The following is a 24,445-nucleotide window of genomic DNA, read 5'->3' as shown; positions in this document are numbered from 1 at the left end:
TTTTTTTAAATTTACTATGACGTTGATTGTCATACATAAAAGCAACAGATTTTTGGTCTGTGACCAGCTTGAAACGTCGCCCCAGTAGTAGATGGCTCCATTTACGAATAGCTTCCACGATAGCAGTGGCCTCCTTTTCAACACTTGAGTGGCGGATTTCATTTGCTCTTAACGTGCGCGAGTAAAACGCCACTGGCTTCTCATTTTGATTCAGTGCTGCCGAAACTGCGATATCAGATGCATCAGTTTCAATTGTAAACGGAATATCTTCCCTAATAACTTCGAGTGTTATTTTAGCCAATTTTTCCCTTAGTTCTTCGAAGGATTCCAAGGCACTCTGCTTTAGTGGAAACTCTTTGTTTTGAACCAATGGCTTGATTTTATCTGAATACTTGGGTATCCACTGTGCGTAATACGCAAACATGCCGATCACTCTTTGTAAAGCTTTTTGATTGTCTGGAATTGGCAGATTTAATAAAGGCTGTATACGTTCCGGATCGGGTTTTAGCGTGCCCTTGGATATACGGTAACCCAGGAGGTCAATGGTGTCGGTAGAGTATGTGCACTTGCTATCGTTAAATGTGAGGTTGCACTTCTCAGCGGTCTCCAAGAACTTCCGCAGATTTATATCATGTTCTTGCTGAGTTTTTCCACAAACAGTCTCACGACTCTTATAGACCATTGTTATCCTCACGACTCTTATAGACCATTGTTAATTGTTTAAAACACAATAAGGATATTTGGATATTATGTGCTAAAGGTGTCCCATTCCCCCCCCCCCTACTATATATCTTGTTACCTCCGCTCAAAAAGCCGATTATTTGACCGTCGCCCGCGACTCTAAAAATTCAACTGTTAAAACACGAACTGGAAATATGGGATTTTGGTGCTAATGGTGGCATATCTTGCCCAACAGAATTATATAATCAAATATTCAAAACACGTTTTGCAACTGTCTGCTAAAAGATATTTTTAATAAATCTTTGCTTGGAAGGATTTAAAACGCACTAACCGGAAGTGAAATTTTACAACTACAATTTAACCGTTTTACAACCATCTAGTTCATTGTAACCATACTTTGTTGGTGCAACAAACTCAATAAAACACTGTGAATGATCTCTTCTAGAACTGCTGCTATTAAGGAAGTATTTGCTCCTGTTGCGCAATACATTTATTGCTCCAACCCAGGGTCCCTTATGGGTTGTCCAAATTGCTGGCTACATATAAAAATGCACACATTAATTCCGGTTTTGGGTCATTTCTATTCACTTCTTTCATTTCATTTATTCCTGTGCATTAAGTAAAAGGTACTGGAGTGCAGCTTTATAATCCACAACGGCGGTGCATTTCAAACGTATCCCAAATGTACCTAATTGAATTGCTGTTGTTTGGTAAATGCCATTCATTAGCTTTACGCAATAATCTATGAAATTATATACAATCGTATAAAGATTTACTTGCAAGTTCAAGGTAAAACATCCATTTGTGCATTGCTTGTAGGTAAATACATATTAAATAAACTGTACCACCCACTAACAGGTGCGCGGTAAATATAAGCGACGAAGTATAAATTATTAGCGTGTTTTATAATTTTTGATTTATTTTAGATAACTTTATAAAAATTTATTGAACGGCCTCGTTGGAGTCAGTGTCTTCCATGGAAGAAGGTAGGCCGTCTTCGGGGCAAGCGTTGCTACACCACACAATACGTGTTTGGACTGGCCCTTTTGGTGGCTGCTCTGGCTTCGGTTTCACTTTAATCCTGTGTCCCCCGGAATCGACAGCCCCGCGTCGGAACCCGAATACAGCACCTCGGCCTGCGTCGAACGCGCCACGCCTGAAACCTGCAACAGCGCGTCGAGTTGTAATTAGCTGCTCGGTTACTTTCTTTTCCACTCGTCGCTCGGGTATTGGTGAGATAACCACAGTTGGCGCGGCTTCTTCGAGTTCTCTATACGGTTCCACTTGATCGAGATCGATAGAAACGTCACTTTCCGCCAGCGCTGGAAGCTGTCTTCTCCGCCGACGACTGCATTCTGGTCTCGAGCGGTTCTCACAGTAATGGCGGTAAAGTGCGTCTTCGTACTCTGGCGCTGACGGTTTCTCAATCTCGCTGAATTCTGTCGGCCAAGTTGTCCTGTACTTGGAATAGGCAGATTTCAAAGTAGACGTACGGTTTACAAGCACTGGATTGCTTTTGATGTACAACGGACTGTTGTAGAATGCCGGTTTGCGCCTGTTTTTTAAAAACATTTTACAACATGACACATTTTGAACTAAAAAATACAAACCGCCAAAGGAATAGAATCCAAGCAATAGTAAGACATTTCAGCGGCTCTAGAATGATACCAAAACAGAAAATGGCAATTGGGACGGCGGCAATCAGTACTGTATCGGACAGCCCCATAAAGAACACTGCCCAACAAGAAAAGGCAACAGCAGCAACTTGAGAAAATGTTTTTTAAACAAATTATATAACATTTAGTGAATAAAAAAAACTTACTGCTTGATACAGCTAAGTAACCTTGCGTTACGTTAGACACCCAGTGAGGCAGAACGCTCCCGCTTTGTGACGTAATAAGATTGGTCACATTACTTTGATAAGCTTCGATCATTTGTTGACTGTAATATAAATACACAAACTCATTTAAAATCGACGCTATGAAAAGTCTCAGACATATTTAAACTTACGCCGTGAGCGAAACTCCAAATATTTCTTGCAGCAATCCTTTTCCCTTGTCGGTCCGCAAAGCGTCCCGAGTGCGGTTTTCAGTTCCAGCAGTCTTAATCTATAGGAAATCTATTTATCTCAACCTTTCTAGTTGATTATATCTGTTCTAAAACGCACAGAAAAGCATTATCTGAAATAAGTGCACCTGCTTATAAACGCCTAAACACTGTTAAACGCTAACTGCAAAGGCTATTTTTGACTAAAAACTACCGAACATCATTTGTATAAGCTATTGTTTCTAACCAGTGATCTAATCCTGGCATACTTACTACATCTTTGGTCTCAAACACACTACTGAATCTTCGTCTTCTTTGTGCTCTGGAAGCTGCGGACGGGTCCGGAGTTTCAATTTTGATGACGTCATTGGACGATTGATGGCGTCGAGGAGAAGAATTTTCGCCAGAAAAGAACTCTACGTTTTCGTTAATAGAGACGTGCTTCTTTGGTTTGGTGTTTGAGCATTCTCGTTTTGCATTTTCGTTTTCGACAACAGACCCGCATTGTGACGCGCACGTGACGTAGCTTAACGCGTCAGTGCTCATTGCGTCACAATAAAAATGGTTGCTAGATTCGCAATCACTTGATAATTTAGTGGAAGATTCGTTCTGTTTTACATCCATTTGAATGGAAGGACCAGCGCTTGGACGGATGGCAGAAAATGATGGCGAATCTTCTGAAGAGTTGTCAGACATCCCCTAAAAATTGTATAAAGTTTACATCGAAGATGGTTAAGTATTGCAAAATAAAAAGCAGTGTAAACCAAAGAAACACACTGACAAAGCCTTACATATATACATACCCACATGTCCAGTGTTAAACTATCGTTTGAAGTCTGCGAACCTTTTCCACCAACTATAACGGCTGACTTTAAACTTTCAGAGTCTGAAGCATCGGAGCCCCGATGCACAAAATAATGCTTCCCCTTTCTCTCTTTAACTGGGACTTTTATATCCTCTGCCTCACTACTACTTTCTGTTGACGAAGAATTCGCCGATCTTTTAGTGACGTCACCATTCGGACCCGTGACATCATCGACGGTATAAACTCCTTGAAAATTCCGTTCTTTCACTGCGACTTCGGATTCGGTCCAAGCATCAAAAGAGGGGCCGACTTTTCGGATTTCTCGCCTTGGCCTGCCCTCGAAAAGATCGAGCGCTTCTTCATCTCGAAGATCACAGATCGCGGAGGACTTCCGGTTGGCGCAAGTCAGATCCTCACGCACGTGACGTCGGAGCCGCTCGAAGCCGATTATGACGTCATCTAGGGTTGACTTGCTGTCGTCTCGGCCGGAGCGAAGAATGGAAGAAATGCGACGATGCATCTCGGTGTCTTCTCCAACTAAAAAACAAATAAGAAACGTTTTTTTAATACCTTTTTATTTAACTCTTGAAATAACGAGGATATTAATTTAAAAAGATTATATTTTATTCTAAGTTAGTTTACACACTTACGTGTATTTAAATTTTTCAATTAAATTAATGTAAAATTTCCGTTTCCCTTACTTTTATTTTGCTTCTCCGTTTCCTCCCACCACTCCTCCTTAAATTCTTTCTCTCTTACTTTCTCCTCCACTGCTCCTAAGCATCCCTTGACCACAGTCCGTGTGTTCGTGATTGATGCTTCTACCATCTCGGAAAACCGAACGATCCGAGAAGCGCACAATCTAGAAAGAAATTATCACATGCCCACGCAATAAGTTATAGATCTATAGGGTAAGATGGGACACCGTTAGCACTTAAATCCTATCTTTTCTGATTTTGTTTTAAATAATTAAAGTCACATCTTACCCCACTTTACTATGAAACACTTTTTGATTTGTAAAACTGAGTTTCACCTGGTTAAGATCGTCAGGAAAGCCAAGTGTCCTTTTGCAACAGTTGCTTTCTCTACTGCTCTTTGTATGCTGGTTTGAGTGGTCGCTTTAAACACACAAGCTTCTAGAAATGAGCCAAGAGCAGATTCGAGTGCCGTTTGTAAAGGTATGTCTTGGTCTTGTTTAAATTCTGTACCCTGCAGTGAATAAAACTTTATTAAAACTTTAAAAAATTGCTTGATTGTATACACAAATAAATAAATCTGTTTTATTTTTGCGTGGTGGGGCAACGACACGTTATAACACGAATTTTTGTTTCATAAACCTAGGGCCACTTACAAGTTACAACATATGTAACTTGGAGGGTATTTATACTCTTCTAATTTTTCGTTTTCAAAATGTCTAAAAAAAAACACAGGCAACACAAATCCTAGTATGGCCTTGAGATGAGCATAACTACTGCATACCACGGCACCGGTGAATGAAATTATAAGCAGGTGTAACAAACTCTTCAAAAACTTTTTAAAACTTAGATCCCAAAATTACTGCATAAGAGTTTTAATATCTAGGGTTCAATACTGACCAGGGAAGCCATTATTTCGGTCAAGAATTCACCAGCTACATGCTGATCCTTAACTGGAAGCTCCCAGGGCGGTGAAAGAACTTCCCGGCAGTCATCTACACTCCCGCACAATTTGTCCTGGGGGAAATAGAAGTAAATACGAGGTTATCAGGTGTGACTCTATGGTTATGTTTTATTTTTTATGTATGACTGACAATTTGGCAAAAAAGGACCACTGTGTTAGAGCAATACTCGTTAACTGTCTTACCCAAGAACTTAACGGTAGCAGCACTAAGTATCTGGTAAAATGACAACGATATACGTACCTTTACAAAACTTTGAAAAGAATCCAAAAGATTTGGATCCGGGATTCGGTTTCTCGTGTCTTCATTTCTTTTTCCTTAAATATAAAAATGAATATAAAAATAACAGTTGTATAAGCAGCAGTGCATATGAGAGAATGAATGTATAACTTGCTTTATCCTCATGTGCTCGGGAAATGACAGTCATTACAACAGGCGTATTCTGTTTTACACACCTCGTGCCAGATAACGAGTTACCACAGTTGTAACTTTTTTGGTAATTTTATTTTCATTATGTATGGCTGATAACTTAGACAACCGATTAGTGACCACTGGGTTGGAGCAATTGCCGTTAAATTTCGCCCACAATGGTGGCAGCGACGAGCCTTAAGCCCATAACCTCTGAACTAGAGGCATTCGCGCTAACCAACTGTGGACGCTGGACTTATGTACATACTTCGTAATCTTTCAGAATCGGACAGATCAGCACGAACAGTCTGCGTGATATCACTATCATTAACGATCTTCGTATCTTTCAAGATTTTTACTGAAACGAAAATTTTCGGTGATTTTAAATTTGTTGATGAATATAAATATAAATACCTCCATTTAGGGTAAAATGGTCATGTTTTCGACAAAAACTGAATAATTTTAAAATTTGAGAAAGTAAGGTTAGATGCATAATCATTCCCAATTCCCATTATAAGTTATATTATTTGTATACTTCTTATAACCGAAGCGTATAAAATGTTTATATTGACAGTTGACATTGACCAGGAAATCTGTGTTTTATGAATCTAAATTTAGCATTTTCTTAGTACTTTTACGATAACTTAGCGTTACCATCGGCTAATACGTCATTCAATGACGTCATCATGGCGCGGAAGTGTGCTATCCGGACCACGTGACGTGACGTATCCGGAGGAAGGAGAGTTGGTAGTTTTGGATTCGGGGGTTGCAGGTCAGGTGCAAGGAGCATTGTACGCGTACTCTCAACTATCACTTCGATAATTTGTCGATAGAACCTGATGCGACGGTCTGAGGTAAATAGAGATGATTCGGTTACTTCTGCTAAAACTATAGAGGACATAATTGTCATCCATATAATATAACCCCACGAGGGGTATATTGTTTTTTCGGCCACGCGATGTTAAACCAAGTTACTTTCATTTATTCAGTGTAAATTATTCTTTTTACGGCTTCTCTGGATTATAAAACCTTAATTTTTCTTAAAAGTTATGTTTCTATTGCGGCGGCAGACGAAAAGTTAAAAAAGTAATTGTTTATAGGAACTGAAAATAAAAAAACTAGAAGTTTAGATGTGTTTTAAACATAATATTGAAGCTGCGGGAGGTTTTGAGAAAATGGCGACGGCGGCGACAAGTCTAAATGAATGTAGCTTATGTATTCGTTTGTGGCGAGGCAACATTTTCAATTACTGTAATGTACGGCTGACTTTAGACAATCCATAAGGGACCACTGGGTTGAAGTAATTGCCGGTAAAAACGCCCACAAAGGCAGCATTAAACGCCAAACTAAAAAACTCTAGGACAGATGCAGTCGCGCTAACCACTTTATGTCATACGGCGTCGTTATCTGACCTTGAACCGTTATCTCTGTCTCCCCCCTCCTTCCGTCTTCCCTTACAGTAGGTTTCCATACCAACGGTAGCATTTCGCTGTAGCGAGGTCCGAGCACCACACCGCCAGCCTGGTCTATGACGTCATCACCAAGTAAAGAGGATACTACGTCATTGGATAAAGTACGAGGTGGACAAACCTGGAGTAAAGGGTAAACTACTTGTAACGTGATAATGATAGAATGGAATTTATTTTGTAATGAATGAATAATGAATAAATGGAATTTTTTGGCTTCTCGGTCACGATAACAAAGATCTGGAAAGTTTACAAAAGCAAAAAGACGGGTAGTAACGGGTACAAGGCTTGTCGCTGCTACCGTTGTTGATGTATGTGTCTATGGGCAAGACACTTAACGAAAAATGCTAACATTAGGTGTATGAAACAAAACACCCGTGTTATGAGACAGTCGTTTTCCGGTCATGCCAGGATAAAGCAAGCTATTTTCATTCATTCAATTATCATGTATGTAAAATATATTCATTCATTCATCATACATCTAACGCCTTACTTTGCAAGTTCTTTCGTGTTCTGTCGCTGCGTCGGCTCTTTTCTCCGCGATCAGCACCCGGGCACGTACACACGCATCGACGCACTCCTGCGTACTACGTAAAGCTACGTCGTGACATTGCCACCATTTTAATGGAAGGGGTTGGAATCGTTTATCGAGCGTATACTCGTAAGGAGGTTCACACCTAAAAAAAGAACAAGTAAAACAAAAGTGTACTGAATGAAACTAAATATAATAATAATAATAATATATAGGCTACGTTATATATAATGTTTTTTCTCTTTTTATGGCTGCGAATATTGAAAAATTCATTAACAACGGTATATGAGAGTCGGTTTTATAATTCTTTGAATGTTTTTTGTTTACTACCAAATGGGTCAAAGATATAACAGGGAAGGTGTCCCATGTTCCCCCACCCTACTATACTTTCATTATTGATAATAACAAAATAATATTACTATGGTAACATCATACCCAAAGCCTTGTAGGTGCATGACCGGTAGGTGTCTCGCTTTTGTTACATGACAACACACGCCGCTAGATGGCGCACTGGAGGCCGCATCACTGCAGTCGCAATCTTGGGCAGGAATGAGCTTACAGTTCACTATTTTCGATTCTAAATAAAAAGTTACTTAAATATTAAATGCACGGATTAATATATAGAATTGTGGGGTACAATGAGATAACGTTAACTACCCTATATCTCATATTTCCTGATCGTGTTTTGAACAATTTGCAACCAGTTTTTGACGTGAGGATGTGGTTATTTGTTTTCCTAACTATTCTCTGTTCACTACCGAATGGGCACTAGGTGTAAGAAACAAAACACCTATATTATGTAAGAGCTGTCCTTGCCTCGCGAGGATAAATCAGTTACATTCATTCAATACTGACTTGGTCCTTGCGATAAGCCGAGCAAATCCATCAACGTTCGTTGCTGGTAAGGAGAAACAGCGTTTTCGTCACTTTCGTTCATTACGTCAATGGCTGTGTCCAACGAAAAGCCAGAGTCTGTTGTTACCGAACCCGCCTGGGGAAAATAGGATAGCTGTAATGTTATAGGTAGTACTGTGGGGTAAGATGGGATAACGTTGGCGTCCAAAAGAACTTTAGGCAAAATGTCCCAAAAAACATTTGTGTATGTTGCCTGTGTCCAGTTATTGGTCAAACCTAGCGGCCATTTATGGCTTATCTAAATTGTCAGCCATACTCCCATACATAAAAATATAATAACCACCAACAAAGTTGCATATGTAATAACTCGTAAGGGGAATGGGGTGTATAAATAAGTTACATTGATTTACCTGGTCGTACTTCCGCATTGCTTCTTCATAGCAACGAACTGCCTTCAATGGTAATAAGTATCTTGTACATGGTGGACTCTGCTGCGTGCCAATGTGTATGTGGCACTCGGAACATATACTGAAAAAAAATATAAATCTGCATTATATACTTGATGGGGTATTTACTCAATCTCAAATAATGTGTGTGGGAATACTGGTATATATGGGTAAAGAAATATTTTGTCAAAAATAATTTTTTTTTAATAACTAATTAGTGTTATAACGCGGCATATATTAGGAACGCCAAACGTTATGGTCCAGCCAAATAGTTTATTTATAACCGTGGCATAAGCATTTAGGAATTAGTTTACGATGAATAAATAGAAAACACTTTTGCACATTTCAGATAAAAATGGCAAAGTTATACCCGAAATACAACATATTTTTTGCCATATAAACGTATACCTGTGTGGTTTTGGGAAAGATGTTTGAGCAGTTTGAAAATTCCCTGACATTGATTCGACCGAGTTACAAGCACATGCTAATGCAGCTCTAGCGTACAGACGTCGTTTGTCGCGACTCAAGTTAAAATACATCTTCGTCCAATCGTCGTCGTGCAAACGACAACATGCAAACCGTGGAAGCTATAATAGGGAAAATGTTTATTGAATGCTTGTAACTTTTATTCATGATCTCGTGGCGGGCAACGACAGTCATGATAACACAGGTGTTTTGTTTCAAACACCTCGTGCCCGCTTACAAGTTATAAGGCACTACTGGGTTGGAGCAATAAACTGTTCAGTGTATTGCCCAAGGACACATACGCCTACTATAAACTCTGGGCTAGAGGCAGGCGCGTTTACCATGTACCATGGCGCTGAACAGGTCGCAAAACTAAATAAAACACACCTTATGTAAATCACATGTTTCGTCCAAAAACATTCGGAACTTTTCCACGTCGTATTTTCTGTCGGTAACCGGGTAATCACGCGACTTTTGGACGATTTTATCAAGCGAGTCCACGCTTCTAATCGGTTTAGTGTCGATTTCACTCGGAAAATCCCGGTCTTGTTGAACAAATTCTACATCGTCCTGGTTTGCTACATGTCCCATGGCATGCCTGCCAGGTGGTAACCATTGTTGGTAGCGTAGATTTATCTCATCCTATAAAGAGGGATAAGATATTTTATATAATAGAGACATAATATCCAAATAACGTAATCCTATATCTCATATTTCCTGATCGTGTTTTAAACAATTAACAACGGTCTACGGGAGTTGTAAGAATACGGTATTAATTCTTTGAATGCTGTTTGTTTACTACCAAGTGGGACAGAAAATAGAATAAAAAGGCGTTCTATCCCCCCACTTTACTATATTATACGGAATTAAATTAAAATATTCATAATGAAAAATAAAAAACATTTAAAATATAAAACAGCATCAACATTGCAAATATATACAGAAAGGAATTTTGTTAACAAAGTTTTACACTATAATAAGAACGAACCAAAAATTTATAACGTGTAAGGGGCCAAGGGCATTCGAAGTGTAGGACACACTTCCACCTACAGTTACTAATGTTTAAATGTTTCAGAGCACTTTTCAATTGAAAATCAGCTTACATAATTTATTGCACAAAAAGGTGCCGAAATCAAAGCTTTAAATATGAGGTTTTGAGCCAACTATTGCGAATCTTTAATTTCCTGGCATGCCTGGCAGAGTGTAACCCATACATTATAGGAACCTAAAAAACTAAAATAACCTAAAAAAAATAAAAAAATTCAAAAATTCAAAAACCTGGAGCCTTTTTCTGTCTTTCTCAAATCTCTCATCTCTTTCCTTTTCTTCAATCTTCTTCTTATTTCGGAACCTGCATCCCCGCGGAGGTTTAGAACGACACCCAGGATTCGCGCAGCATTTCTTGCTGTCTGTCCACATGCCATGAGTGGAACTCCCATGGTTTGAATCCAACCCAATGTCGTGTAAAGTGGTTAACGAGTCAAGGGAATTCGCATCTGGATGAACATAATTTAACATAAGAAAGATCTTTTTTATTCGTGTATAGTGAAGTAATTTGTTATAACGACTGTTGTTGGGACTTTGCGAGGGTATATTAGTTACATTCACTCAACTTTAGAAGTTGTGTGTGTTCTGTTTCATACAATTCTCGTCTTATCAGATATTTTAGTGTTGGGGAAGATGGGATATCTTTATCACGTTATATCCAAATACCATGATTGTGTTTTAAACAATTAACAGCGGTCTATAGGAGTCATGAGGATACGGTTCTATAATTGTTTGAATGTTCTTCACTTACCACCAAATAGGAGAAGAATAGTAATATAAAAAAGTTGACAATTAGTATTTTAAAAAAGCAAGACACTAATATCATATTTTACCTTGTAACCTTGGATCAGCGTCGTGTTTGACTAAATATCTGTAAGCAAAAGGTTTTTCTGGCATTGGTTCTACAGAAACCACACCACCACACACCAAACAATAATCATAATCATCCTCATTAACCGATTGATCTAAATCTGGACGAGAAAATTCACTCTCGTTCTTGTCTTCTGCCCAGTGCGAGATATCTGCATTGCGTGCTGGGACTTCCATAGAAACCAACTCTTGTTTAATTGACTCTTTACTTGCATGATTTGTATTAGATAAATTGCCATCTTTTTTAGGTGCCTCAGATTTTTCAATGTGTTTTGCAGTGATAGGCCATGGCCTTGGAGGTCTTGGTGCTAGCTTACCCCCTTCTTTAGCATTGCATGCACATTTTTCTGGGGATGGACCAAATACTGTATTGTTGTCTTCAGCAGGGGCCTTGGTGAACATTGCTAGGTTTCTCTCGGTAAGAGGCAGGTCACTTGGTTTAGGTTTACCATCTGTACATGGGCATGGAGCGGCTTTTTTGTTCACAACACCCTTCATGCAACAGCCAGCAGAAGGACGAGGTGTGCGAATAAGATCTTGTGGATTTCCACCACTTGGAAATGGAGCAGAATTTGAAACTGAGCTGCCAGTGTGAGTTGAGTTTGATATTTCACTGCTTGTGGTTGAGTGTAAAACCTGGGAGGCTGAATTATGGGTGTCTAAAGTTGTGGTTTCATCCACTGTTGATGCATCTATGACCTCTGAAGTCTCAGATACAGTTACATCCGCAAGTGATTCAGATGTGTTAATGTTAATTGATCCTAGCGTGCTCTTCAGCTCCGAGATGGAGGTTAACTCATTTGAGCCACTAGGTGACAGTGCAGAGTTAGAAATTGACTGCGATTTTTCGGAATTACTCTTTCTTAATTCTTTAGTAATTTTTATTCTAGAATCACTGTCGGTAGAAGAATTAACCCCTAAATGAACAGAGCAAGACTCAAGTTCGATGTTTTGAGGAGTCACACCGTGCTCATACACTGGAAAAGGAGGGATTTTTGAAACCGACTGTCCAGGAAACTTGTCACATTTATTGGTTATAATATCAGCGACCTCATCACAACTTTCTGCACCAGATATTTGTTGAGCTATGGAACAAACTATACAACCAAACTGGGAGTTTCCATGCTTGGTGCATGTGCATACAGGTTTATGCTTCTGTTGTTTTCCTGTAAAAAATCATTTCATCAATGTATATATAGTAAATTAGCAAGCAATATTTTTTAAAAAAAGTGTACTTATTGACCACTAAACCATGAAAAGTTCATGCAAAGTACTTCCAGGAGTATTTATTCCAAAAAATACAAAACTACGTGGTAGTACAGAAAAAATTACAGAATAGTAGAAAAAAATAAAGTGCTACCGAAAAAATCATACAAAAAGATACAAAACTATAAAGTAGTACTAGAATATTACCACACAAAAACAACTGATTCAAAATAAACTTAAAATAATTTGATCATCCCAACAGCACCTCTCTTCCTGACCAGATCATCTTCCTCTTTCACAACTTTTCTCCCCCATCTTCCAGCAACAGATGGAAGATCATAAGATCTACTCTGCATCTTTTTATAAGTATCACTCTTCCTCATCTCTTGATCTTCCATAAACCGGATGCTGGTTTCACTCCTCACAGGATCTGCTCCTAATCCTCCAAGTCTTCCGCGTATGTCTTCGGATCGTTTGTGAAGACCAGATGGTCTGAGAATATAAATTAAGAAAGCCATATCAATTGGCAGCAAATTGTCAGCAATATATCACAAAATAAAACATTCCCCCAAATTAGTTACCCAAAACGTTACATCTGCAGTAAATTTACCACTGGAGGTGTATGAAACCTAATACTTCTGTTAGAACTCTGGGCTAGAGGCAGTCACAGAAACAAACTAACTAACCTAAAGTTAAAGCTCATATAGAATTTCTCATGGTCAGTTGATTGAAGATAAAACTGATTGTAGTTGGTTTTAACTTGATCTTTGCAGTAAACATTATGTCTGCATGGTGGCTTGACTGCCGTGCATGGATGAAGAGGTTCTTCTTCTGTCCCTTTGTAAATATTAACCTGAAACAAGATTTGTAAATATAAAAAAAAAACATTTTGTCTGGGGCAATAAATATAGAAAATTGTTCTTTAAATAATAGTTCTACATTTATTGACTGATATGTCTGGTAATGTGGAAAAATCTGAATTTTGCATAAACCGCTTTTATCTTCTAAAAAAGTTTTCTGCAACCCTTTACAATTAATAGTATAATTTATGCAGTAACTTTGTGTAAATCGTTACTCTTCGTGCCACAAGGTTGGACTCTAAGTTTAGGAAGCCCTGACTTAACCTAACCAAAATAATTATACAAAAACATGTAATTACTTTTTCTCGTGTATCTACCGGTTCCCACAGATCTGCTACATTCAAATTTTTCCTTGAAAGTGGATCAACCTCACATGAGAGAGCAGAGTCTGTTTCTGACCACTGAAACTGCTTCGATCTTATGATCACTGGAGGCTTATTTTTCTTACTCTCCTCCTCTTCTTTCTTTTTTTGATCTTTGAGAAGATCTTTGTAGTTACGGCAACAAGTTGCTGTTGATTTCCAGTCTGATACAACTCCACATTTCCCTTCAATGATTTCTTCCTTGTCTATATCCACATGGTTGCTGAAACTTTCATGCGGATCTAAGCAGAAAAGGCAACAATAAAAACCAAAGCAAAACTTTATTTGTCTTCGGTGATTTAGTCTGCCGCCGTGGCTCAGTGTAGAAGGGATCGCCTTTAGACCAGCGGTAATGGGTCCAAGGCTTGATGCTGCCACAAACGTAGGCGCATGTGTCCCTGTGCAGGGCACTTAATGGCAGTGACTCCAACCCAGTGAGGACAAATATGTCAAACTGATTTATTTACTAACTAACCCACATTGGAGCGGAGCCTTTTACAAATTCAACATAAATATAAACTATCTTCGTGGATCTAATGTAACTTACTGAGGCTAAAGTTACTTATTCTTTAGCAGGGTAAAATGACACATACATTGACATATATTTTACCATATTGCTATTTCACTCTGATAAAGCCAACCTGAATGAGTAACAAGATGACCTGTATAGAGCATTAAAACATCTGACAGCAAAATTCTTACCAGAAGATCCAAAATACAAGAATATAGTCCCCACCTTTGCTTTTGTTTAGAATCCCGTCACCCCCACCTTCCAACACAGCCTTAGCATGATCTGCCACAGACAACATACACTGAGCTACTCCGTTCATTCGGACAACAACTTGACAAACAGTTTGTCCGATCATCTGATGGTTGATTTACAATTTTTAACTATGATTAATTTCAATTCTTTTCTGCATCTGATCGACAAAACAGCAGGTAAAATAGGAAAAACAGAAATAAAATATGTAAAATAGGCTATAAGAATTTGCAACATTTTAACTTTTTTAAACATTTTTAAAAATGGTTTACACTATTTAAAACCTATGTTTTATATATTTACATTATTTAATATATTGTTTTTACAACTAAAATAAACATGTTTATCTAAAACTCACACCTTAACCATTGGATTCAGGTTATTTTGAATCTCGTCTCTGATTTGTCGAGCTGTGATGTGCGCTTTACCGCCATCTAGCTGTAGATCTTGCAGCAACATTCTGCCGAGTCGAACTTGACCCATGTGGTCAGTGAGACGAGATAAAAGCTAAAAAATAAAACATAAAAAACATAAAAAACAATAAAAATAAATGGAATATAAATAAAATAAATTTTTATTCGAATATGTATGTATGAATGTAACTTGCTTTACCTGACAATGACAGTGATTATAAGTAACACATGTGTTTTGTTACACAGACCTTGAATACCATTTTTGAATAGGTATCTTTGTGGGTGCTTTTAATATAAATCATTACTTAACCAGTTGGAATTCTAAGAACAAACTGAAAAATGTGTATAATTGGCTACTGTTCATATCACAGGTTTCTCAAAAAAAGCCATAAGTTGCCTGAATGGCCGGTCACGATTACCACATTTTTATGTATGCTGAAAATTTTGTCAACCCATTAGTGACATCCGGGTTGGAGAAAGTGTCTTGCCCAAGGACACATCGCCAACAATGGATAAAACATCCTCCCACCTTTAAGCCATGTGGAAGCCTCCTCTTCACAGCATTATAAAGACGAAGTAACAACCTTCTCCCTGTAGGTCCGGACTCTCCGATCTGACGATGAAGTTCGATTAACCGATGCACGCCGTCTCGCTGTGATGTCACAAAGCGAATAAGTTGGCCAATTGTTTTCTTCCCTGCAGTAATATGGTGGAAATACAAATGAATACTTTTGTTCAAACCAGAGAACATTTTAGCTATATTCTATAAAACATTAAGTATAAATGAATGAATAAAGTTAATTAATTTATTCTCCCAGCAACAAGTGTTATAACATAAGTGTCATATAATTGAGTCTTGAACACATATCCTATAAAAATTATATTTGCATGTTATATATTATCTTATTTTACCTTTTTCATTTCCAACAATTTGAATCATCAGTTCAGCGAAAAGTATTCCGCCATCAGTGGTAAGCAACATACTTCTATAAAAGCGAGATAACTTCTTCAAATTGCAAGCTGACAGTTCACCAAGTGGGCAATCCTGAAAAAAACACAAAGCATAATGTACATTTTTACCAAGTTTTCTAACTTTTTTACAGCTTTTCTTAAAAAAAAATATTATTTACTTTTATAGCAAATACATGTTCTGTATTTATTCACAAATAGAACTAACCTTTTCAGCTATTCGAATTTCTGCAAGCTTTTTGCTCCATTCTAAAATACGATCAAACTCGTAATAAACACAATCATTACTTGCAGGGTTGTAAGCCTCATATCCTGAAAAATATTACAATGCGAATAATCTGTTAGCCGCTTATCTAGTATAAAAAAATGGATTTCTGACAAAAAAATAATTATTTACATTATGCCTGGTAGTGGATAACAGAAAATAATATAAAATTTCACTAAAAATCTACTGCTGTAAATATATGAGTAAAATTACCAGGAATTCCCTTCTGACTCTGTGAATCATCATTACATTGATTATCAAAACAACTTTTTTCTTCGGTGCATTCTTTCTGTCCGACTACCTTTACTTTACATTTGGCCTCCAAACCATATTTCTCCTGTTTGTTAAAATAAACAGGACAAATAGAAAAAATTAATTGTGAATATATGCATACATAAACACAGTAAAAATTCACTTTATATTGGTTGTTTAAAATACATTACGAAAAAACAGCCAGAATATGTGTGTAAAACAAGACCAGCGTTAAAGAGAGTACAAAACAATTTGTTTAGTTTTTACAAAGCTTATAAACAAATACTAAAATGTGAAGAGTTCTAATTTCACCAAATTTACATTCTAAAACAATAACCCTACGTTTACCAAAAAACAAAAATTACAATTTTTAAAATAAATATTCTAACTATACCTTAATACGTTCAACATTGTCGCTTTGAAACCACAGACGCTGTGTGACGTCACAGATCAAAGTTGTCCAAGCTGTTGAAGTTCTTGCTATCGACATTACGCTTCGGAATGCCTGGAAAAATAATAATTTAATTAAAAAAAAGTTTTCAAGTGATTTCAAGACAGACTATTTGTATAGAATAAATTTTATTAAAAATATCTTAAAGTAAGATGTGCTAGAAACTAGATTCTGTCAAAAGTAAATCACCAAAATATGTTTTTTAAACATATATATATAAGTAATATAATGTACAAACCTCTCTTCCTTTAAGTATTGGAGCAACAAGAAGACAGCTGTCACAGAATAATTCTGGCCCTTCTTTTGCTTCTGATAGCAGAGCAAACAACTCAGCGATAGTTGAATGCATGTGTGGGTAAGATAACATGTCCACGTATGCATTGGCGAGCTTTTTTGCATACTCAGGAAACATCAACATGGAAAAAACCTTAAAAAAATCTGCTATTACTTATAGTTAACTTTTGGGGTGCTTAGGCTATGTATATAAATAGTTGCAAATATTACTATAATTTTTTCCCTTTGATTATGCTAAAAAAATACTTTTGATTGACATTAATATAGCATACCGACCCTTTCTCTTGGTATGGGTTCCGGATACTTCTGTTTAATTTCCTCTCTGGTCATTCTCTTCTTTATATTTGTATCACTACGTCCTGCAAGTTATAAGTCAGTGTCTGAATTCATTATTTTATTGAGTATTTTATAATTTGTGGACAGATATAAAACTTAAAAATTTCAAGAAATTTTTATTTAATTTTTTTACTGCCTTAAATGTATAGTATGTTAGGTGTCGGAAACCTACTATTGAACGGAACTGATCATAGGCTTTATTAAACTTAAAAACGAACGTCTCGGTAAAACACAATAGTAAGACTAACACAAGGACTTTACACGAGTACGGAAGGATTATGCAAGAAACACAGGAATGTTGATTACGCGCGTTGAAGCTTCCGCGTCGCACAATAATTAATAGTGTTGCCAAACGGGCCATACATTTAGTTTAACGCGGTGGGGAATAGAAACTTAAACACTATCACAATCTCCCCTACTAAATTAACATGAAGGCATATATTTTTAATTTAACACAAAATTCACGCTAAGAGGCCCAATCTCCGTACCGAACTGGAGGTTTTCGCGTACGAGTTGATCGACGAATTGGAGGTTGGTCTGAATCTTCAACAGACCGACAGCTGTCGTTTAATGGCTCTTGAAAATCTCCGGTAGTTTCTTGGTTGGAGTTATTGTGTGTTGGCGACGGACATGGGGCGAGGTCCGAAGTTGAGACTCCGGTAGTTTCTTGGTTGGAGTTATTGTGTGTTGGCGACGGACATGGGGCGAGGTCCGAAGTTGAGACTGTCGACTCTCTGCCGTCATTGTGACGTATGTTGGCATAGGAATTGTTAGCATTTAGTAGCTCCACTTGATCACATAATGGATCTCCTTTGCTACGGACGTACCGTCGAAGTAGCACCTGTCCCGGAGAGAGAAGCCATGTTGGCATAGATGTTCCGGTCATGGAACGTCTCGAAAAGGTAAACAGTCTTTCGTGAGGAGTGCAATTTGTACTGGTACATAATAGTGACCGAACAGCATGTAGAGCTTCGGGTAACACATCTTCCCATTGATCCTCCCGGTGACTTTGGTCGTGTAACATTAGTTTTATAGTCCGCCATATTGTCTGATTGATACGTTCACACTGAGAGTTCCCTTTTGGATGATATGGGGTTGACGTGCTGGTAGCTATGTTGCGTTTAAATAAAAACTCTTTTGTTTCTTTGCTCACGAACGATGCTCCTCTGTCACTGTGTATATAAGCAGGAAAACCGAATAAACAGAAAAGTTGGGACAAACACTCAATTACAACTGTAGATGAGAGGCTTTTACAGGGAAAAACAAATGGATATCTACTGTATTCGTCAACCACAATTAGTAGGTATGGATTTCTACCTCTAACTGGACCTTTAAAATCTATACTTAACCTCTCCCATGGCTGTATAGACTTGACCAAAGTTCCTTCTTGAGGTTTGTAAAAACGTGGCTTGACTTCCGCACATGTTTGGCAACTGCGACACACCTGCTTAGTTTCTTCGGAGGTAAATGGAAGATTACGACCTTTTATAAAATGATAAAAACGAGCAAAACCTGGATGACCCAAGCTTCTATGAAGTAAGCAAAGGTCTTGTCGAGAATTTACATGAGAACAAACACGAGAGAATGTGTCCGGGGCTACATTGCTTATCCCAGGCTTATGGCGTATTTTATAGTCATATTGACTAAGTTCAAGTCTCCACATAAGCAATTTAGAATTTTTTATTTTACCTCGGTTCTTCTGATCAAACATAAAGGCGACGGAACGCTGATCTGTTATTAAGGAAAACGATCTTCCTTTTAGAAAATGCGACCATTTTCGTACAGCTTCGACGATCGCCGTTGCTTCCTTTTCCACCGCGGGGTAGTGTCTTTCCGTGGAATTGAGCGTTCTGGACATAAATGCAACTGGCCTCCCATTTTGAGACAGTATCGCAGCGATCGCATAATCGGATGCATCACTTTCTACTTCGAAGGGGAGATCATCTTGAATGGCACCGAGACTGGCTTTAACAAGATTACTTTTTAATTCATTAAATGACCTTAATGCTTCCGCTGTTAGAGGGAAACTTTGGCACTGTAAGAGTGGCCCGGCACTTTTAGAATACTGCGGTATCCATCGAGCATAATAGGCAAACATACCGACTATTCGTTTAAGTTCCTTGCTGCTCTTTGGTGGCGGCAACTGTAGAAGAGGTTGAAGCCTATGTGGATCTGGTCGAATATTTCCAAATGATATGCGGTATCCCAGCAAGTCAAGTGTTGTCACACGGAACTTTGATTTATCTTCATTGAAAGTAAGATTATCTTGTTGAGCTGCATGTAATAAAGCGTTTAGGTTTTTATCATGTTCCTGTAACGTTGACCCAGTCACTGTAATGTCATCTAAATAAGCATATACTTTCTTGAGTTGGTGGCGAGCTATAAAGCGATCAATAACACGTTGAAAAGCCGAAACTCCATTGGTGACACCGAATGGAAGTCGCTTGTATTGATATAGACAACCATCTGCCTCGAATGCAGTATATGGTCTTTCATGATATAAAAGAGGGACCTGGTGATAGGCAGAACGGAGGTCCAACGAACTATAGAAAGTATCAGCCGCAACGCTGTTAACTATTTGTTCTATTTTAGGGAGAGGATACGCATCTAACTGTGTGTATCGGTTTACAGTTTGTGAGTAATCAATTACCATTCGCTTTTTCTTTGTACTTTCTTTTACCACCAGTACCTGTGCCCGCCAAGGGGACCTAGAGGCTTCAATAATATCCGAAGCAATCAACCGTTGTACCTCAGATCGAATAAATGCCTGATCCTCTCGACTGTATTGCCGTGAGCGAGATGCGTAGGGTTGAGCGTGACGGTCCATAAATTCAAACAAACGTGGAGGGCTTACCTTTGCAGCCGAAAGAGCGGCGATCTCCATTGGCACATAAGGAATGATTAGTTTATCAGCATCGCCTCCCAGTTTGAATGTAACTTCTGAGTGCATTTTCAGAAAATCTTGACCAAGGATGACGTCGGCGCATAAGCCTTCAATAATATCGAATGTGACGTCGACGTATTTTCTTCCAAGAAATGATAGAGTGGCTTTGGTTCTCCCGAAAGTTTTAGTGGGATTACTCCCTGCTGCCATATTTATAGACATTATTACTTTATTAAGCGATAGACGTGCCTTTCTTGCTGTACCCCTGTCAATAAAGTTATTTGACGCTCCGGTGTCTAGCAATATATCCACCGTTGCCCCGGCCAACGTTCCTGTTACTATTGCTGGCTCCAGACAATTGGGTGCACTCGCAAGAATAGAAGATAAATATGGACGGCTGTACGTACCTTGAGTTATTGTTGAAACCCGACCTCGGTCATAAGCTCGGCATACCTTGGAAAAATGGCCTCGCTTCCCGCACTTAAAACAAGTAGAATACCGAGCGGGACATACGGTACGTTTATGGTCCGGTTCTCCACAAAAAGGACATGGCCTCCTCGAAGTAAATCTATCAGGACGAGTTACTGCGGTTGCTTGGGCAAGTGGACCTACTTCGAGATCTTCTCCAATTCTTGAAGTTTGCGACAAGGAGGCAGTGAACGGTGGCGTTGTTGAGGTAGAGGCCACATTCATAGTAGCGTAGTGTTGCGCTCTGTCAAGACTATCAGCGAGCTCATGTGCCTTTCGTAAATCTAGTTCGTCCACCTCGAGTAACCGTTGACGTATTGCCGTCGAATTTAGTCCATTTATGAAAGCATCTCTAGTTAGTTCATCTCGGTATTTTTCTTTCGTGACGTCGGTGAACACACATTCTTTCGCCAGCATCTTCAATTGCTGTAAATATTCAGCGATCGTTTCACCAACAACTTGTCGTCTGCTAACGAGCAAATGTCTGGCATATATATTATTCTTTCTTCTTATAAATGTTCTGCTGAGGATCTCAATGATATCGCCGTACGTTTCACATTCTTCTACATATGGGTAGATTGTTGGGGAAAGGCAACTGATAATGATTCTTTTTTTGTTAACCGCAGTCTGTCCGCTAGTTTGAGATTCTTCAAGAGTCGTAATAAAGTCTTTTACTGTTCGTAACCAGTATTTGAATATCGTAGCGGCATCAGGCGAAGTAGGATCTACTGATAGTTCTTTTGGGCGCAGTAACCTGCCTTCCATCTTTTAAGTTTAATAAATTGTCGGAAACCTACTATTGAACGGAACTGATCATAGGCTTTATTAAACTTAAAAACGAACGTCTCGGTAAAACACAATAGTAAGACTAACACAAGGACTTTACACGAGTACGGAAGGATTATGCAAGAAACACAGGAATGTTGATTACGCGCGTTGAAGCTTCCGCGTCGCACAATAATTAATAGTGTTGCCAAACGGGCCATACATTTAGTTTAACGCGGTGGGGAATAGAAACTTAAACACTATCACATTAGGTTCTATCAGCAGTATAATAAACATGAAAAATTTACAGACAATGATTGCATAGCTTACATAGACCATGTAAAATCATTTCAACTAAGCTACTAAATATTGAATAACCTAATCACAAAAAATTAACCCACCATCCATATCCATAACTTCTGTTTCGTCACTTTCCACTTCTTTATCTAAGGGGGTGTGGTCCATTCTTGACCAATCAGTGGCTGGTTTGATAGTTTCCTTGCCCACAAGGTAAACCTCTTCAGGAATGTCAGGTTTGTACCACTGCTGCCCCCGAGTGTTCAGATCAAAGTAGACCATACTGATCTAAGGGAAACTTATTTTTAAAGATTTTAGATTGGGTAATAAATCAATAAACACTTTTTATGAAGGCGTACATTCAATTCAAAGAAGTATTAAAGAAGTAATGTGTATTTTTCTGTTTGGAAGACAATTTAAACTTAACTCATTAAGTGTCTTGCTCAAGAACAAAACTAGGAGAGCTGTAAGACACAGTTAGACAGCACCTTAACTAGATATCTGGTTATAGTAAATTACAGCTTGTAACTTTTTAAATATTTGAATATTAAATAATATTTCCAATTAATTTAAAATGGGATAATGTTATACAAGTTAAACATTATTACCAATTCTCCTTCTTCTGACGTCATGTTCTTTGTAGATGGTGGAAGCAGAATCGGTGAAACTTCTTTCATAAGATGTTTGTTGATCCAGTTTTCGATAGTATGGCCATCTGGCCATGAGGCATCACCTGTGCCACCATGGGAGCCATACTGACCACCAGAACCTTGTCCATTATCACCTAAGCCGTCAACACCAACGCCTGACAATATGGCATTGCTACTTAATTGTTAATTGTCCCACATTTATTCACATCCCAGAGGTAATGGGTTCAAGCCTCGTCGCTGCTACCATTGTGGGCGAATGTGTCCTTGGGCAAGACACTTAACGGCAATTGCTCCAACCCAGTGGTCACCAATGGGTTGTCCAAATTATCAGCCATACATAAAAAAAATAAAAAATGTAAAAAAAATAATCACCCATAAAGTAGCAAACAAGGTAACTCGTAAGCTGACACTAGGTTTTTAAACACCCGTGCTATAACGACTGTCGTTTTTCAGTCATGCGGTGATAAAGTAAGTTACAATCTGTCACACAGCCCGCTTAATCGGACCAATTTGGCTTGGTTCAGACAAGGTCTAATTAAGCAGGTTAAGTAAGAAAACACCTAAATAGATAGTATGCGAATACTAAAAAATTAGGTTTTTTAATGCAAGATTGGAAAATTATATTTTGTATAAGCGTTGTTCAGAAAGTCACAGTGCACTTATATGCTTATTAACAGACATGTTTCAGTATACAATCCAGAAGGTAAATATGAATGACAAATATAAATAATGTTGAAAGTTACACCTGTTAGCATCAATTCCTTATTATTTTGTTTCTAGATGACTCAACTAGAAATATAAAAAAAATTATTAGACAGTGCACAGTGACTTCCGGAACATTCTGTAGTTTTAAACTATTTTTAGGTACAAGTTATCGTGAAAAAACAACTAAATTCACATACCATCTCCAGGCAATCCTTCATAGGTTGACATAAGTGAACGTCTGCCTTGTCTAAAAAAAACAAAAAAAGATAAATTTCAAAATTTTACATTCAATGTTATACTACAAAATTGCAAAAGTATGTGAAAATTAATTTGGCAATTTGATATTTAGTGATATACTACATTATTTGCAAAAAATGTAATAAAAAGCTAGGTTGAAAAACAATATACATTGTAGCAATAATTGTTTAATGGAGATAAATGATCACCTTAACAAATCAAAATCAGCAACTGGCATTGATTCAAGGAGCATGAATGGGTTGTCAGTTGTATCTTTTAGGTCAAGACTGTTTATGGAGAACTGACTGTCAACCTAGTATATACGTAAAATTAAAATGTAATATTGAAATGTTATTGTAAAATAATATATATATAAATATCAAATTTATTAAGGTATTTAGCCTGATGTTACTTGTGGCATTGATTCATAAAAAAAGCATGCTTGCTGTAAAAAGAACGGTACAAAATAAACTAAATTCAAAGAAGAAACTATATAGTGTATATATATAGTTTCTTCTTTGAATTTATGTACATATATATATATATATATACATATACATATGTAAAACTAAAATTTGTAATGCACATTCTCTATTCTATAGGAGTAATCTCTCTGTCAGTTTTATTTTACAACTTTCTGTATTAAATATAAACTCAAAAGAAAACATAAAATAAAAATCTCACCCTCCAAACTGATACAGGTTCAACCACATATCTTCCTTTGCCAACATATATGGGTTTAATTTCCTCCGATATTTGTTGCAAGTCATTTCCACCATCTGCTTGTGCTTGGACTCCAGTAATCTTCATTTCTTCAATCAATGATTGCCCATCTTTCTCACTGACTTCACTCCCTAACATTGAACCTAGAGAATAAATGAATGTAACTTGTGTATCTCATGTTTAAACTTTGCATGTTATTATTTTTTGAATCCTCTTTTTTTTCGAACAGAAACCTTTTGCTATAGAAAACGTTCAAAACTAACCTTTTTT

The 24,445-nt window shown here is 37.8% G+C and overlaps 3 protein-coding genes across 8 annotated transcripts in view; all 3 read right to left on the bottom strand.

The window, feature by feature from the left end:
* The window catches only part of LOC104265567, a 2,149-nt gene extending 1,371 nt beyond the window's left edge, over positions 1–778 (bottom strand). Inside the window, exon 1 of the mRNA XM_026833679.1 lies at positions 16–778. Within this exon, the coding sequence (XP_026689480.1) occupies positions 16–682 (667 nt within the window). The 5' untranslated portion in view covers positions 683–778. The remainder of the gene's footprint in view (positions 1–15) is intronic.
* Positions 779–1,574: 796 nt separating this feature from the next.
* LOC100176385 overlaps positions 1,575–24,445 on the bottom strand; it is a 26,066-nt gene continuing 3,195 nt past the window's right edge. The window contains exons 10-47 of one of the 3 annotated variants that reach the window (XM_026833624.1): positions 24,137–24,318; positions 23,662–23,765; positions 23,413–23,462; positions 22,469–22,665; positions 21,965–22,148; positions 17,387–17,469; positions 17,055–17,243; positions 16,760–16,870; positions 16,327–16,450; positions 16,057–16,160; positions 15,792–15,924; positions 15,409–15,575; positions 14,827–14,973; positions 14,443–14,572; positions 13,644–13,948; positions 13,171–13,337; positions 12,750–12,976; positions 11,242–12,444; positions 10,640–10,857; positions 9,749–10,003; positions 9,305–9,483; positions 8,861–8,978; positions 8,451–8,586; positions 8,031–8,172; positions 7,557–7,740; positions 7,010–7,187; positions 6,252–6,446; positions 5,866–5,955; positions 5,433–5,506; positions 5,128–5,244; positions 4,566–4,741; positions 4,234–4,394; positions 3,531–4,069; positions 3,001–3,426; positions 2,692–2,789; positions 2,504–2,622; positions 2,292–2,445; positions 1,575–2,236 (exon numbers count right to left, since the gene is read on the bottom strand). In XM_026833624.1, coding sequence (XP_026689425.1) covers positions 1,624–2,236; positions 2,292–2,445; positions 2,504–2,622; positions 2,692–2,789; positions 3,001–3,426; positions 3,531–4,069; positions 4,234–4,394; positions 4,566–4,741; positions 5,128–5,244; positions 5,433–5,506; positions 5,866–5,955; positions 6,252–6,446; positions 7,010–7,187; positions 7,557–7,740; positions 8,031–8,172; positions 8,451–8,586; positions 8,861–8,978; positions 9,305–9,483; positions 9,749–10,003; positions 10,640–10,857; positions 11,242–12,444; positions 12,750–12,976; positions 13,171–13,337; positions 13,644–13,948; positions 14,443–14,572; positions 14,827–14,973; positions 15,409–15,575; positions 15,792–15,924; positions 16,057–16,160; positions 16,327–16,450; positions 16,760–16,870; positions 17,055–17,243; positions 17,387–17,469; positions 21,965–22,148; positions 22,469–22,665; positions 23,413–23,462; positions 23,662–23,765; positions 24,137–24,318 — 7,979 coding nt within the window. In that variant the 3' untranslated portion in view covers positions 1,575–1,623. Of the gene's footprint in view, positions 2,237–2,291; positions 2,446–2,503; positions 2,623–2,691; positions 2,790–3,000; positions 3,427–3,530; positions 4,070–4,233; positions 4,395–4,565; positions 4,742–5,127; positions 5,245–5,432; positions 5,507–5,865; positions 5,956–6,251; positions 6,447–7,009; positions 7,188–7,556; positions 7,741–8,030; positions 8,173–8,450; positions 8,587–8,860; positions 8,979–9,304; positions 9,484–9,748; positions 10,004–10,639; positions 10,858–11,241; positions 12,445–12,749; positions 12,977–13,170; positions 13,338–13,643; positions 13,949–14,442; positions 14,573–14,826; positions 14,974–15,408; positions 15,576–15,791; positions 15,925–16,056; positions 16,161–16,326; positions 16,451–16,759; positions 16,871–17,054; positions 17,244–17,386; positions 17,470–21,964; positions 22,159–22,468; positions 22,666–23,412; positions 23,463–23,661; positions 23,766–24,136; positions 24,319–24,445 lie in introns of those variants that run through there. The other 2 variants (XM_026833623.1, XM_026833625.1) reach the window with 2 other exon arrangements.
* On the bottom strand, positions 17,642–21,828 carry zf(cchc)-8 (zinc finger (CCHC)-8). Of its 4 annotated transcripts, none has more exons than XM_026833628.1 (2): positions 19,136–21,828; positions 17,642–18,901 (listed from the first exon to the last, which is right to left on the bottom strand). In XM_026833628.1, the coding sequence occupies exons 1-2, from the start codon at positions 21,561–21,563 to the stop codon at positions 17,913–17,915; spliced, it is 3,417 nt and encodes a 1,138-aa protein (XP_026689429.1). In that variant the 5' UTR covers positions 21,564–21,828; the 3' UTR covers positions 17,642–17,912. The 4 variants fall into 4 exon arrangements, with proteins under 4 accessions (XP_026689429.1, XP_026689427.1, XP_026689428.1 ...); XM_026833626.1 differs by having other exon boundaries at positions 17,642–19,411; positions 19,547–21,828; XM_026833627.1 differs by having other exon boundaries at positions 17,642–20,533; positions 20,738–21,828.

This window comes from Ciona intestinalis, chromosome 3, assembly GCF_000224145.3.
Source record: "Ciona intestinalis chromosome 3, KH, whole genome shotgun sequence".
Taxonomy (NCBI): domain Eukaryota; kingdom Metazoa; phylum Chordata; class Ascidiacea; order Phlebobranchia; family Cionidae; genus Ciona; species Ciona intestinalis.
The sequence above is the reverse complement of the archived record's forward strand: the minus strand, read 5'-3'. Positions and strand labels throughout refer to the sequence as shown.